Below are 16,578 nucleotides of genomic sequence, written 5' to 3' on the forward strand. Positions count from 1 at the left end.
TGAAGTGTCCAATAATCTGGTATTTGTTTTTCAGTATGTCCTGTCTGTCTTGAAATTTACCTACCCTACGTTATTCCAAGGGTGAGTATCTTTTATGCTCTTTATACACATTTGTAGGAAATGTCCAACCAATATCATTAAATGTTCTTTGGAATAGTTTTAATGACTGCATAGGTTTTTTTGTCAAATAAACATACTATAAATGACTTGGCCATCTTATTAATGGGCATTTAAATTGTGTTCCATTTTGAAGGTATAAAAACAACACTGTTATCAGACATTTTTGTGTTCAAATCTGCCAAATTTCCAACTATTTCTTTGGGATACTTTCCTACATAAGAAATTTGGGTTAAATTATGTGAACTTCTTTAGTATTCTTGAATATTAATGGATTCTTTTACCAAAATGTTTTACCAATTTACATTACCACCCAACCTGTATATGAAAGTTTCTATAATAATGTACTTGAACTGTGGCTATTTTTTCTTCTCTGATTTCATGAGCAAAATATATTTTTGTCTTATAATTTCTTAGATTATTCCTGAAGTTGGACAGTTTTCTTATGCTTATCCACTGATTTTTTTTTCAGTGAATTATCTATCTGTGCCTTTTATTCATTTATTTTCACTGAGGTTTTAGTATTTTTCTTATTAGTTTTAATAAATTCTTTATATTTTAAGGATGCCAACCACTTGTCCATCATGTTTATTGGAAAGATTTTTTTGTAATTTGTTCTTTGCCTTTTAGTTTGTTTATAATTATTTTTTTTTTTTTTTTTTTTTTTTTTTTTTTGTTGAGACAGAGTCTCACTTTGTTGCCAAGGCTAGAGTGAGTGCCGTGGCGTCAGCTTAGCTCACAGCAACCTCAAACTCCTGGGCTTAAGCGATCCTACTGCCTCAGCCTCCCGAGTAGCTGGGACTACAGGCGTGCGCCACTATGCCCGGCTAATTTTTTTTTTTTTTTCTATATAGATTTTTAGGTGTCCATATAATGTCTTTCTATTTTTAGTAGAGACGGGGTCTCGCTCAGGCTGGTCTCGAACTCCTGACCTTGAGCAATCCACCCGCCTCGGCCTCCCAGAGTGCTAGGATTACAGGCGTGAGCCACCGCGCCCGGCCTGTTTATAATTATTTTGATTATTTAACTATTTTATTTTTATGCGGACTAATATATTGATTGTTTCTTTTGCTATTGCTTCCATTGCTTTTCTCTGTATTCTTCCCCATCACAAGATCATTTAGATATTCACCTATACTATATTAAAGATTTATTCAGTTTTTAATCATTGTCAGTTTATTTTAGTGTATGGTGCAATGTGAGGAAATTGTCCCTACCCCATAGTAAATTAATTTATATAGCCCCATTTATTGTATAATCCTTTCTTTTGCCTTTGAGTTCTTAATATCATATATGTGCATTCCTGACTTACGATGGTTTGACTTATGACTTTTTTTTTTTTTTGAGACAGAGTCTCACTCTCTTGCCCGGGCTAGAGTGCCATGGCATCAGCGTAGCTCATAGCAACCTCAAACTTCTGGGCTCAAGCGATCCTCCTGCCTCAGCCTCCCAGGTAGCTGGGACTACAGGCACACGCCACCATGCCCAGCTAATTTTTTCTATTTTTAGTTGTTTGGCTAATTTCTTTCTGTTTATAGTAGAGACGGGGTCTCGCTCTTGCTCAGGCTGCTTTCGAACTCCTGACCTCGAGCGATCCACCCACCTCGGCCTCCCAGAATGCTAGGATTACAGGTGTGAGCCACCTTGCCCGGCCTGACTTATGATTTTTGACCATATGATGATGCAAAAGCAATATGCATTCAGTAGAAACCGTACTTCTGATTTTGTGGGCCAGCGATATGCCGTCTGATACTTTCTTGCGATGCTGGGCTGCTGCGGGGAATGTGAGCTGCAGCTCCCAACCAGCCACGCTGATGTAAATGTTCTGAGCACATTTAAGGGAGGCCAGGCCAAGCTATGATGTTGGATATGTTAGGTGTATTAAATGTATTTTTGACTTATGATATTTTCAACTTATGATGGGCTTATCGGGACACAACCCCATTGTAAGTTTAGGAGCACCCGTCTGATGTCATTTTCCTAGGGTCTCTTTTTGGGTACTTATTTGTCAATTTTTATGAAAAGGGATTAGTGCTGAATTGTTTTAATTATTGTGCTATTTACATATGTAGTAGAGCAAGTCATCCGTCATTCTCTTTTAAAAAACGATTCTTTATATTATCACCAATAAATTATTTCAGGTGATCTTTAGAATTACTTTGTCAAGTTCCTCTCTAATATTTCATAGCAAAAGTTTTAAAATATTGTATGTGATGATGCATATTTTAGTCAATAAAGCTGGGGTATTGTTTTCTCTCTTGGTGAATAACAAGTGTTTTCTGGCCCTGGTTGTCCTTTCACGTCTCTCAGGTAGAGGGACTTGGGGAACCTAGGTGGGGAAGGGGCTGTGTACACCTGGGTTGCTTCCCCTTTCTCGTCCATAAGTCAGACTGGATGCGCCTCTCTCATAGAGTGTAAGATCTGCAAAGGCAAGAATTTTGTCTGTTTTGTCCCTGGAGCATCCCCAGTGCCTAGGACGATGCCTGGTGCACAGGAGGCGCGTAGTAGGGCAGGATAACTTAGTCTGCAAATATTTGTTGGTATTGCTCTAGACAATTGGGGTACATCAGTGAAGAAAACAAAGATCCCTGCCCTCGTGGAGCTTGCTGTTAATATTTTCAAAATGGGTGGGTCCCCAGTGTGATGTCCCAACTCCTCAGCGTGATTCACGGGGCCCTTGGGGATCAGCTCCCTGCCTCCAGTGTCAGCACTCGCCACCCCCTCTCGAAGGCTCGGATGCTAAGGTCCAGACCAGCTGACCTTCTCTGAGAAGCTTTGCACGAGCCATTGTCTCTCTTACCTCTGTGCCTTTGTCCCTTCTTGGTCTTCTGCTTCGAACGTGCTTCAGGTTTTTGCTCAAATTTACTTTCTCTGGGAAGTCTTACCTGCTCACTAGACTAGCTTAGTCACCCCGCTAGGGTGGCCTGTAGTTCCTGGTACTTTTCCTATGAGGGTTCATCACACTTTATTATAATTATTGGTTAATTATCTTACTTTCTGCCAGACCAGAGTTTGCCAACCTCGGAATGACATTCCAGAGTTGACATTTTGAGTTGGAGACTTATTTGCTGTGGGGGCTGCATCCCTGGCTTCTACTCAGTAGATTCCAGTGGCACAGCCTCCCCTCTCACCCCTAGTTGTGACAACCATAAATTTCTCTAGACATTGCCATATGTCCCCTGGGGGAAAATTGCCTGATTGAGAACCACTGCTCTAGACTAAGCTGTTTGAGGCTCAGCCCGCATTCGGTCTGTTCAGCTTCGCTGGGTCAGTGAAGCTGGACAAAGGAGACGTGCAAGTTGGGTCTTACGGGCTGAGCAGGTGATCACCAACACACAAGAACACGGAAAGGACATTCTGGGGCAAGAGGACAGCACGTCTAGACTCTCGAAGTGTGACATGGCCTGGCATATTCCTGAGGCTGGGGGCTCTTCAGTATGGCTAAGATGTGGCTGCCCACAGCAGACAGACAGGAGCTGATCCTGGAGGGGGCGGGTGCAAGTCCCAGAGGGCTTGTGTGTCACACACAGGTGACTTTGTCCTGTAGGCTAGGGGTTTTCAGCTGTAGTGTTGCAACACATGGGTGTGTTGTAGTCACTTCCGAGGCGTTTTGAAATTTACGAATGAGTCACCTAAAATAAAAAAGCAATTAGAATGAGACTATCCCTCTCACTCACTTGGCGTTTGATGTGCTTCCTGCAGTGGGAGGGGGAGGGGTTGACCTGTGCTGACCCCCGCACTGCGCATGCTGAGGGCAGCGTGTCGTGTCTCACGTGAGCTTCATGACCCCAAGTGTGTTATGGGCAGAAAAGGGGCCGAGGGCTGCTGCCTACAGCACCAGGAAGAATCATGCATTTTTAAAACAAGCCAGTAGCACTATTAAATCTGCATTTAGGTCAAACCCTTTGACTGCAAAGTAGAGAATGGACGGCAGGGAGAACCTGGAGTGAGGGGGACCAATTGGGGGACTAATGCTGTGGGCCAGGTGTGAGACACCTGAATTGAGGCAGGGGCGGGAGGGATGGAGGGGAGGCTTCGGATTTGAGTGCTGTGATGGGGTAAATAAAATCAATAGGATTTTGCACATAGGTGAGGGAGAGGAGGGCAGAGGAAGGACTGGGATGCCATCTAGGTTTCCGGTTTGGTGGATTAGGGATGGTAGGATAATAGGACTTAGGGAGGTTCCAGGTGATGTTTTAGGCACGTGACAGTCCGGAGCTGTGGGAGGTCACTGTGGCAGTATCTGGGTGAGAATACAGGCGTGAGAATACAGGGCAGAGGAGAAGCAGAGGCTGTGGGTGAAGTTGTTCAGGAAAAGTCTAGAATAAGAAGGGAAGAGAATTAACGTCAGTACTTACTGGACACCTGGACTCAAGGGGAGAGTGGAGGTTGAGAAGGACAGGTCTGAGAAATGGGATAATCGGGAGAGAGTGGGAGAAAAGAGTTGCAAAAAGGGTGGAAAGTGTCTATTTGTGTCAGTCAGCAGGTCTGCTGGGCTGGGTGGCATTTGAGACCCTCACACTATGAAATTCACATCGGCTCTTGTCCTTCCAGGTGGCAGACATTCGTTGGTGGACTTCTGCTTCATGTCTCATGGAAGCTGGGTTGGGTGGAGATCAACAGCAGTCTCAGGTATAACAGCTTCTCTGTGCTTGACGTATGTTCGCATCCTGTTTGCTTTTGATATTATTTAATTTCCTTTTTTTTTTTTTTTTTTCAGAGACAGGTCTCACACTCTGTTGTCCAGTCTGGAGTGCACTGGCATAGTCATAACTCACTGTAATCTCTAGCTCCTGGGCTCAAGTGATCCTCCCACTTTGGCCTCCCAAAGCGCTAAGATTATAGGCATGAGCCACCTTGCCCAGCCTGATGCTATTTAATTTATTATGGTGTTGCACTGGGAAACACAGATGTTTGAGTTCTTTGGTCTCTTAGGTCCCTTCTAACCCTGAGATTCAATGATTTTATAATCAGAGAAAACTATACAGTTTTTATGGTTAATAATGCCACTAATATAGTATTAAAATTAATTGGGGCCAGGCACAATAGCTCACGACTATAATCCTAGTACTTTGGGAGGCCAAGGCAGGAGCTCAGGACCAGCTGGAGCAGCACAGTGAGACCCTGTCTCTACAAAAAATAGAAAAATTAGCCGGGCGTGGTGGCACGCGCCTGTAGTCCCAGCTATTCAGGAGGCTGAGGCAGGAGGATCGCCTGAGCCCAGGAGTTTGAGGTTGCAGTGAGCTATAATGATGACACTGTACTTTAGCCCGGACAACAGAGTGAGATCCTGTTTAAAAAAAAAAAAAAAAAAGTTAATTGAGATATACATTTTATAATACCATGTTAATTTGGCTTTGTTTTAGATCATAAGATCACTATGAATGAGATACATCAGCTTTAATTTTTTTTTTGTAATTTTTTTTTTCTAGTCAAGCACAGTAGTGAGAAGGGAGCAAAGAGTAGAACAAGGAGTTCAATCTATAACTGTGAGCAATCCCTCGAGATAACTCAACTGTAAACTTTTTATTTTGAAATTATTTCCTACTTACAGAAAAGTTAGACTAGTACAAAGAACTACCATACCTATTACTCACATTCCCCAGTTATTATTTTACCATGCTTCTCCTACCATTTTCTCTTGAAGTACTGTATGTGTATGTGTGTATGTGTGTATATGTGTTTATGTGTATGTGTGTATGCACTCTGTTGCCTGGGCCAGAGTGTAGTGGTGTGATCATAGCTCACTGCAACCTCAAACTCTCGGGCTCAAGCGATCCTCCTGCTTCAGCCTCCCAAGTAGCTGGGACTACAGGTATGCGCCACCATGCCCGGCTAATTTTTTCTATTTTTGGTAGAGACGGAGTCTCACTGTTGCTCAGGCTGGTCTCAAACTCCTGACCTCAAGTGATCTTCCCACCTCAGCCTCCCAGAGTGCTGGAATTACAGACATGAGCCACTGCAAGCCCCCCCCCAATAATATTTTGAAATTAAAAAAACAAAAGAAACTCCGTTCCTATTAAATAATATCTCCCCATTCTCCCCTCCCTTCAAATCCCTAGAACCACTGTTCTACTTTCTATGTCTACCTATTCTCGGTACCTACTATAAGTGGAATTGTACAATATTTGTTCTTTGTTGTCTGACTTATTTCACTTACCATAATGTTTTCAAGTTTCATCCATGTTGTAGGATATGTCAGAATATCATTCCTTGTTAAGGTTGAATAATATTCGTATGTATATACCCCATTTTGTTTATTCATTCATCTGTTGATGTAATTCTTCATACTTTCATGATTTTTTTTTGAGGAGTAGGTAATCAATGACTACTAGAACTAGTCAAAGATTCTCAAGATTATTTCCCTAGAAGAAGTGATGCTATGACAGTAAAAGTTTGAGATCCACTAGACATGTTGTCCCTTGGACTTGACAGTATGAGGCTGGGTTCCGCCCATCTCGGAAGATCCATGGTCACATCCCCTTTCAGGCCCCTAGCTAAACTTCTTTTTGTTGTTGTTGTGTTTTGGGGGGGTGGGGAACAACGTCTTGCCCTGTAGCCCAGGCTAGAGTGTAGTGGCATCATCATAGCTCATTGCAACCTCCAACTCCTGGCCTCAAACAATCCTCCCTCCTTGGCCTCCCAAAGTGCTAGAATTACAGGCATGAGCCACTGTGCCCAGCCACCCCTAGCTAAACTTCTTACAGGCCTTTTCACCTCTCTCTCCTGGACTTCTCTAGGTGGTTTCATATTCACACATATGATGTCATCTCAGTTAAACTTCTTGTCAATGACCCCCGTGTCTGGGTTTTTAGTGAATCTCGTGGTTAGTAACTATTGGCACAGCTCAGGATTTCCAGTTACCATGGGCCCTTGGCAAAGGGGTGTTACCAGATGGCCAGTAGAAGGATCCAGAACCAGTGTTCTTTCATGTGTGCTCAGACTGGGTTTGTGTTTGCTGTGGCTGCTGTTTCTTACTGGGCTTGGTTTTCTGATTATGTCACTAGAGAACTGAAGTCCAGCTTTACTGAGTAACTGTGTACTTATGCAGAGATAGCAGAGGTTTGGCTCTACTAAAAATGGAAACTTTACATCAGGAAAAACTTTTATTGTTTTTTATTTTATTATTATTATTTTTTGAGACAGAGTCTTGCTCTGTTGCCCTGGCTAGAGTGCAGTGTCGTCATCGTAGCTCACTGCAACCTCACACTCCTGGGCACAAGCGATCCTCTTGCCTTGCTCAGCCTTCTGAGTAGCTGGGACTTATAGGCGCATACCACAATGCCTGGCTAATTTTTCTAATTTTAGTAAAAACGAGGTCTCTCTCTTGCTCATGCTGGTCTCAAACTCCTGAGCTCAAGTAATCCTCCTGCCTTGGCCTCCCAGAGTGCAGATTATAGGCGTGAGCCACGGCACCTGGCCCAATACAAAATTTTAAAGAAAGAAACAAAAATAAGAAAAAAAATGGAAATAGCAGGAAGACAATTTGGAGTCCCAGAGGTTATTGAGCAGGGATTATAAAGGTGGGTCTGGAGGGTGGGTCCTAAAGTGGCACTGAATAGCATGTGTCACAGAGAACTCATTTAGACTGCCCTGTAACCTGGAGCACAGAGTCCCCCTCAAATGAGCCTCAGGACCTGGCAACACATTGCTTATACTGCAAAGAAGCCGTATCTGCTGTGTCTGTCAGTCTCTGGCCATGTTACATATTGGCTCTACCTAGAGACCTTCTGTAGTCATTCTCCTCCCAGGATGTTTGCCTGGAGACCAGTTGTTGCCACCAGTCTTGGATGATGCCCTTAGAACCGTCTGTCTTGGGACAGATAGCACTGTTTTACAGCCACAGGCTTGTTACCTTGGCAGCTACTGCTGTTGCCAAGCTGTTGCAGAACACTGAAGTGATTTTTCCAGCAGATGCTGAAGTCCTTTGCTCAAGGCTTCCCGTAATTCCAAAAAGTGATCCTAAAAGAACATTTGACCTGTTCATCTGACCGGACATCTGGTAAGCACAGTGAGACCATGGAATTCTTTTTTGGATTCTGGACCAACTGTGAGGACAGAGTCAGGTGTGATTTCTTTGGAGACTTCCAATGCAGTCCTCTAATTTCTGTATTGCCAGGCTACATGTTTAAATAAAAACACTTCGAAAGTAATTTGTAAACTACTTGCCACTTTTTGCCCATTATAAATAAGAGAGCAAATCTTGAACTCTTAAGCTTCTAAGGATGACACATTCTAAGTTAAAAATTCTATGCCACAATATCTTTGTGACAAGAGATTTCTGAGATGAAAAGAAGCCCCCACCCTTTAATTTTCCATCAAGAATCTTTACTGGAGAACCATAACAAATTTCTTTGATAAAACCTACAAATTAACTCAGCACTGTCTGTAAAGAAATGAACAGTTAACCAATTAGGGTCCAGGTTGTATTAATACTTATTTTTTAAATTATTTATTTATTTTTAGATATAAATTTTATTTATTTTAGAGATAAATTCAGAACAAAATAAGAAACCTGGGTATACATACAATAGTGAACTTTACAATTCTCTTGTGCCAGCAGGCTTTATATATATATATATATATATTTTTTTTTTTTTTTTTCAAACAAGGTCTCAAGCTGTCACGCTGGCTGGAGTGCAGTAGCACAATTGTAGCTCACTGCAGCTTTGAACTCCTCAAGCAATCCTCCCACCTCAGCCTCCTGAGTAGCTGGGAGTACAGGTGCATGCCACTACACCTGGCTAACAAATATTTATTAATGGGCTATTATTTCATTTTAAGTGACTTGAAGTTTTTTATAAAAAGTCATCTTTGCTCATAGAGGAAAGTTAGCCCCCAAATTTATGTTTTGATACTTTTCCCTGTTGTTTTCTCTCCAGAGGAATGCTTGACTTATATATGTAGAAATTCCTTTTTGGGGTAATGAAACCAACTTTCAGGAGTTCCTCAGGAAACATACTGAGAGCCACTGAAAGGACATAGTACTGAATAAAATCTGAGGGGTGTTGGCATGGTGATTATGGTAATTTTGGGGAGAAGTGTCCCTGAGGCCAGGGAAGGCAAAAGGATGGGATTTTCTGACCTTGGACGTGGGTCAGCGCGTGCAGGTTGTGCTTTGTTAATAGACCGCACCTCTTGGTGCTGTCTCTGTCCATGAAGCCCCTTTCTGGCCTCTCCACAAGGCTAAGTGAATGTGTTAAATGTAAAATCTCTCAGCCCATGAGCTCACAGGCATTATGTGTTGCCTATTAGCTTGGATTTTCAGCCATTCATGGGCTGTGTACTGGCAAGGTGCTTGTACTCAGATTTCCTTCTTTCTCGCCTTTGTTAGAAACAAGATTTGCATCTCTTCTCTCCTGTTTCACTTACTGTTCAGGAACCTGGGAGACTCATATATATTTTTTTCTTTGTTGACTACATTTCTTCATGCCCACATCTCCTCTGCTATCCTGTGCTGTGCCTGCAGTCTATCTCCTGAGGCTCACTCAGCGACACAGCTGGCCTTGGTCCTCCCGGGGGAGGGCGACGGCCCTCACAGTGGAGGCTGTGGGGGGGCAGCCTGAACACTGCACGGGGTCAAGGTCTCACCACGTGGTGGGGAGGGAGAGTGGTGGCCTTTCAAACATGGCAGTGTTGGGAGCTGCCAACTGGTTTCCCCGAGACTCTAGCTGGCCCTTAGGGATTGTTAGAACCTTCCTGAAGATGACAAGATTTCCATTTCCACATGAACTGGATTACATGTGGAGAATCTTGGACCAGGGAATGAAACATGAGGTGGAAGAAGTGATGATTCTGCATGTTTAGAGAGGTGGGAAGAACCAGTGAGGAAAGTGCCCTGAGAAATGGAACTTTACAGAAACCCAGTGGTCGCATGGGCCTTCGTGTGGAGTCAGGGGCACTGCCTGTGTGTGAAGCCTTGGGTACTACAGCTAGTACGTTCTAGAGGTTGGAACCCAAGCTGCCTTATCCTAAGTCATGGCAGCAAATGAGCCAGGAGTAAATATTGTAGGCTTTGTGGGCTATACGGTCTCTGTTGCAGCTACTCTGCACAGAAGCAGCCATACACAATACATGGATGGGTGTGACCAGGTGCCAATAAAACGCTCTTTCCAGAAACAGGCCGCAGGTGGGACTTGGCCCGTGGGCCATAGTTTTCTGTCTCCTGCTCTAAATTGTGTTCTGTGGGAAACAATATTGTCACAGGGCTCTTGGGTTCAAGTAATATTAGGACTGGACTCTGTCAAGGGAATATGATCCTCCCTGAGTCAGGAGGAAGAGTACAGAGTGAACGAGAAAGTTCCAAGGAAAGCAGGAAGAAGGGAGAAGAGGGGCAATAAGACTGTGGAACAAAATCGCCAAACCAAAGAAATGGAATCTAGGGCTCTTCTGTAATTAGCGAGTTAATATATGCACAAGTCCTTTGCAGCTGTGAAGCAAATATTGACTTTCCGATTGTGCGGTATTACTGTTTTAGGCAACGCCAACAGTCAACATAGAACCTTGGTATCCTGCTCTCATTAGTTCATGTTTGGAAGCTGTCTTTCGGGCCACTAGGGGTCAGCATAACACAGAATGTTCAAGAATTCAACTCAGGGAGCCCTTCCAGCACCCTTGAACAGATAAACCGGGGAGTGTTTTCAGGGAGCAGATGTTCTCTCAATAATGCATGCTCTATTTGAAAAACAAGTGATTTAATTTAATTAGCCTTCATCTCAATAACAACAGTTTTATAATCCGTGCCAACAGACTTTTGTTAGCTTCCTGTAAAACGCTTTGTTCGTCAGGGCTCTTAGGGATGGTAGAGTGGGCATGCAAACAAAAAACAAGCCCATGATTCAAACAAGATGCAGTGTTTGTGTTTATAAATCAGTTAGGAAAAATTATGTATCACTACAATTTTCAAACCAGACCTCTCGACAAATAGTCCTTCGAGATGGTAGGGTCTGCAGTCTGTCCAGCTAGGAGGCCCCACTCCCTACACACACACACACACACACACACACGCATGCACACACTCTCTCACGCTGGTGGCCCAGCAGCTCCCCGAGGCCCACACACTGGAGGGACCTGAGATCCAACCGGAACTACCTCAGGATTTAGTTCCATCTTGCCTCCTTTGGGGGCAGCAGGACAATGGAAGGATACGTGGGCATAGCAGCACCCTGTGAATTAGAGGTGGAGAGAGTGTGCATTCGTCGTGTTTCCTTAGGTTGTTCCTGATGCTCAGGCCTCTGGCTATCCTAGAATCAGACAGTGTTAGATCCCTTAATTACAGAGTCCAGGTCTGTTTAACCTCTCTGGAAGGTGATTTTGTACCCAGTCATAAACTTTAACATGTGTATCTTTGAATAGCAGTTGCAGTTCAAGGAATTTATCCTGAAGATTATGAAAACATCGTGAATATGAGAATACAGTTATCCCTCAGTATCTGTGGGGGATGGGTTTCAGGACCCCTCTTAGATACCTAAATCCACAGATGCTTAAGTCCCTGATGTAAAATGGCATAATATTTGCATCTAGCCTATGCACATCTTCTTGTATACTTTAAATCATCTCTAGATTACTTATAATACCTAATGCAGGCTAGGCATGGTGGCTCATGCCTGTAATTCTATCACTCTGGGAGGCCGAGAAGGGAAGATTGCTTGAAGTCAGGAGTTTGAGATCAGCCTGAGCAAGAGCAAGACACCGTTTCTATTAAAAAATAGAAAAAAAATTAGTCAGGCAAGTAAAAATAGAAAAAAATAGCTGAGTGTGGTGGTACGTGCCTGTAGTCCCAGCTACTCAGGAGGCTGAGGCAGGAGGATCACTGGAGCCCAAGAGGTTGAGGTTGCTGTGAACTAGGCTGATGCCACGGCACTCACTCTAGCCAGGGCAACAGAGCAAGACTCTGTCTTAAAAAAAACAAAAACAAAAACTTAATGCAACATAAATGCCATTGTAAATACTTGTTATGCTGTATTGTTTAGGGAATAATGATAAGAATAAAAAAGCCTGTACATGCAACCATCCTTCCCCCACCAAAATATTTTCAATCTACAGTTGGTTGAATCCACATATGTAGAACCCACCTATAGGGAGGGCCAACTGTATATTCAAGGGTAATCATACAGCATTAGAATAGTAAAAAGGTACAATATGAACCCATTTTTGTTGAAGTGTTCATACATGTGCATATGGACACCATTTGGAAGGAGACATAGCAAGGAATTAACAGTGGTTATCTGTGGGTTAGTGGCTTTGTAATCATGTTTTTCTTGATTATCTGTATTTTAAAAATTTTTCTAGTATGAATAGGTACTGCTTTTTAATAAGAAAAAGAGAAATAAATTACTATGTAATGCAAAATAACTGCCTCCCTTCCAAGATTCTAAGTTCACAACTATTGAAGAAAAATGTGTGTGTTTTGTTAAATGTAGTTAGTTTGTAGTTGACACAGTTCTAGGTTATAATATGATTGTTAATAAACGTTTATTAAATTGTAACTTGTTAGAATTCCCTCTTAGGGCCATTTCAGAGAGAGAGATGTAGGATGTAGGCATTTTCTGCTCTTATTCTTGCCCTTTAAAACCAAGTAGCTGTTAGTACCAGCTGTTCTGCTCAGAGCAAAGTCTCTGAAGGGCTTGAGAAAAGCAGAGGAAGAAATATCAGTTATGGTCATGAATGAATTTTGTTGCTATTGTTTCCACCTTATGCCAATCTAGAGAGAGAAGGGAAAAAATTTTTTTAAGTTACAAAAGTAATACCTGGAGATGCATTCAGCAAATATTTGATGTCTACTGTGTGCCAGGCATTGTTTTAGGCTCTGGGGATGCACAGTGAACCAAACAGATCGAAATCCTTGCCCTGATGGAGCTGCCATTCTGGTTGAAGTAGACAGACAATAAACACATGGAAATGGAAATATATAATGTGTCTGATGACAGTAGGTGTACAGAGGAATAAAGCCAAGTGAGGAGCTGGGGGTGTGTGTACGTGTGTGCACACACATGCGCACCAGTGGAGTGGGTTTGCTATTATGTCGGGTAGGTAAGAAGGACTCATGGATAAGATGACTTTTGAGCAGAGATCTGAATCCATAAGTGAGCGGGCCATGCAGGTATCTGAGGGGAGAGAGTTCCTGGCAGAAGAAAGAATAGAAAGTCCTCAGGTGCTTACTGACCAGCAATGAGGACAGAGGGATGTTTTATTTCCACTTGTAAATGGAAACATTATCGTAGATAACTTTACCTACATCCAAGATTGTTTTCCAAGGATCAAGTTGTAGAAGTGAATTTTCTGGGTCAAAAAGTATGCATATTTTTAAGACTTTTGATAAGTATAGCCAAACAGTACGTACATACGCTCCAGAGAAGTGCCAGTTTCTATCTCATAGCAGTAAAAGAAGTTGTTGGTTTCATGACCCCCTATTTTACATAGTAATTTTTAAAAATTGCTAGTTTATTGGATAACACCTGATATATCTGTGATGTAAAGTTATTTAACTCAAAGTCCTTTTATTATTTAGGAGGTTAAATAATTTTTCATATGTTTATTGGCCATTTGTGTGTGTGTGAGTATATGAGAGAGAAAAAGAGAGAGAGAGAATTACCTGTTTGTGTCCACTAACTGTTTTTGTCTTTTGGAGAGTTGATTTTTTCTTATTGATTTGTAAACATTTATTATACATTAAGGATACTAATCTCCAGCCTGTTTTATATGTTGCCAATATTTTTTCCCGATTTGTTAATTATCTGTTGGTTTTCTTTATGGTGTTTTTCGGCCGGTGCATTTTATGTAGGCGGATCTAGCAATCTTCCTTAATGGCTTCCGTGCTTGGAGTTATGTGCAGAAAAGCCAGAAAGGGCACATTCACTGAGTGCTGTTGCTGCTGTGTTTTGTGCCATGCACTGCCCCCAGGTGTATTCATTCTGTCATCTAATCTTCTCAGTAGCCTTCTGAGCGTTTCCACCCCCATTTTATAAATGAAAAAAGCGAATTCTCACTGCAAACTGGCTTTAGAGTTGGGATATGGATCCAGGTTTGCCTGACCACATTAAAAGAAAAACTTCAGACCAAATAAATTTAACAGAGTTTATTTGAGCAAAGAACAGTTCGTGAATCAGGCAACATTCAGAACCAGAAGAGGTTCAGAGAGCTCGGCTGCAGCAGCCTGGCAGTGAACTTTTGTAGCTGAATGTGGAAGTAAAGAAGTTGCTTGATTGAGCCTGAGCACCAAAGGGAGACCCTGTCTCTACAACAAATAAAAAAATTGGCTGGGTGTGGTGGCGCGAGTCCATAGTCCCAGTTACTCCGGAGGTTGAGGCAGGAGAGTCACTTGAGCCCAGGAGTTTGAGGTCGCAGTGAGCTGTGATGATGCCATTGCACTCTAGCCTGGGTGACAGAGCGAGACCCTGTCTCAAAAAAAAAAAAAAAAAAATATATATATATATATATATATATGTGTGTGTGTGTGTGTGTGTGTGTTGATTGGCTACAGGTAGGCATTTGCCTTGTTTGGGTGTGGTTCACTGGGAGCTCCCGAGTTACAGCCAATTGGCTGGTTGGCTGTTTGTGATTGGCTGAGGCCAAGTTTTATTTTTTAGTCAGTTACAAGCAATGCCTCCAAGTTAAGTTTTGGTTTGCTTACACAGGCGCTCACGGTACAGAGACAACCTCAGGCTAATGGCCTCGTTATTTGCTTCAACACCACAAAGGCCACATTCTTTCCACTGTAGGAAACCCCGTGCTCTGGACTTGTGCATCCTTCCTTCCCCCTACCCCTAGATGACCTGGCTTGTACTAGGAGAGAGAACACAGCCCAAGGAAATGTGTGAAGTTTGTTCATCCCTTAAACTACTGGTTAAAGTTAGTGAATCACTGGAAGTTCCTTGGGAGCAGGAGAATTCATTATAATTTCAAAAGATTTAGGTAAGCACATAAATATTACAAGATTATACTCTCTAGTGTCTAGAACCAGGTATGATGTTCATCACTTTGCTGCCGTATCTTCCTAGAAAATAATCCTTAGTTATAGCAGAGCCAAATAGGATTTTAAAATTATGGTTTCTACATCCCTGTGTGGTCTGAGAGAAAGGAAAAAATAAACAATAAAAAAGTAAAATTGTAGTTTCATTTCTTCCTGAAGAAATGATTTTTCAAATATATTTCAAGAGATGACGAAAGCACAAAGATGCACCACATTTGCAGCTCGTGTCTTTACCTTGCCTCCACACTACCCAGAAAAGTGTGAAAACCTCAGTTGTAATAAATTTTATTTGCACCAAGTAACTATTGAAAGGTCTGACCCCTCTGTGTAGTGTTAGCACATTAACTGTCGTGGAAACCATGTAAGTCTGGGATCCAAATCCTTCTTCCTGAAGCAGCAAGTGTCAATAATTCTTCAAATTATGTAAATGTAGCTGTTGGCTGACTACACTCCTTGCAGCAGGTTCTCTACCCCTCCTTTCCCTCCTCTCTTTCTCAGCCCATGACTGCTGGTTATCGTCTGACTCTCCTACTAGCTTGTAAATTCCGTGAAGTCAAGGATTTGGTCTGTCTTATATCTTCATGTATCTTCATTGACTAGAATATTAGACTATAATAGGTGCTGAATAAATAGATAATGTTTAGTCCATTTGGGCTGCTATAACAAAATATGATTGACTAGGTAGTTTATAAACAACAGAAATTTATTCCTCATAGTTCTGAAGGCTGGGAAGTCCAAGGTCAAGGTGCCAGCAGATTAGGTGTCTGGTGAGGGTTTGCTTTCTGGTTCATAGATGGCGCCTTCTCACTGTGTCCCCACTTGGTGGGGGGACAAGGCAGCTCTCCGTGGTCTCTTGTACAAGGGCACTAATCCCATTCATGAGGGCTCCACATTCATGAACTAATCACCTCCCAAAGGTCCCACCTCCTAATACCATCATCAGGGGGTTAGGATTTTTCAACAAATTAATTTCGAGGGGACACAAACATTCAGACCATAGCAATGAAGAATAAGTTTGTGACAAAGTCACTCTATGATTTTCAGTTGAAGTAGATTCTTAGAAGCGGAACGAGAACTTTGACACTTTGAAACAACATTCGAGCAGAGTCCTTGGTTTTTCATTTTCTTTTTCTGTTTTGCCCCACCCATTTACACTCGCCTTGCCCACACTTGTTTTGGTAGCAATTTTTCCAGACTCTCATTTCTTTTTCTTAACAGCAGCTACAGTTTTATGTTGGTGTGGCGGAGGAAAGCAGCTATCTCACTGACAAACGCTCAGGAGGGCCAAGAAAGGGCTCTGCAACCAGCCACTTCTGCCGGTGTCTAAAGTTCCAGCATTAAAGCATGTCACTTTCCCTGTGCTGGCCCTTACTTAGCAAGATGACTTTGGAGAACAGAAGCACCACGCCTGGGTCACAGTCCCGTCTTTGGAGCCAGATACTTACTCAGCTGTCCTGTAGCATTTTCCAGAAGTCTGTTTGGTCCAGCTA

At 42.5% G+C, this 16,578-nt stretch overlaps 1 protein-coding gene across 1 annotated transcript in view; it reads left to right on the forward strand.

The window, feature by feature from the left end:
• Positions 1–16,578, forward strand: part of TMEM241 (transmembrane protein 241) — a 109,160-nt gene that overhangs the window by 3,903 nt on the left and 88,679 nt on the right. Inside the window, exons 2-3 of the mRNA XM_069468179.1 lie at positions 35–81; positions 4,672–4,749. Coding sequence (XP_069324280.1) covers positions 35–81; positions 4,672–4,749 — 125 coding nt within the window. The remainder of the gene's footprint in view (positions 1–34; positions 82–4,671; positions 4,750–16,578) is intronic.

The sequence above is a fragment of the Eulemur rufifrons genome, chromosome 5 (assembly GCF_041146395.1).
Source record: "Eulemur rufifrons isolate Redbay chromosome 5, OSU_ERuf_1, whole genome shotgun sequence".
Classification (NCBI taxonomy): domain Eukaryota; kingdom Metazoa; phylum Chordata; class Mammalia; order Primates; family Lemuridae; genus Eulemur; species Eulemur rufifrons.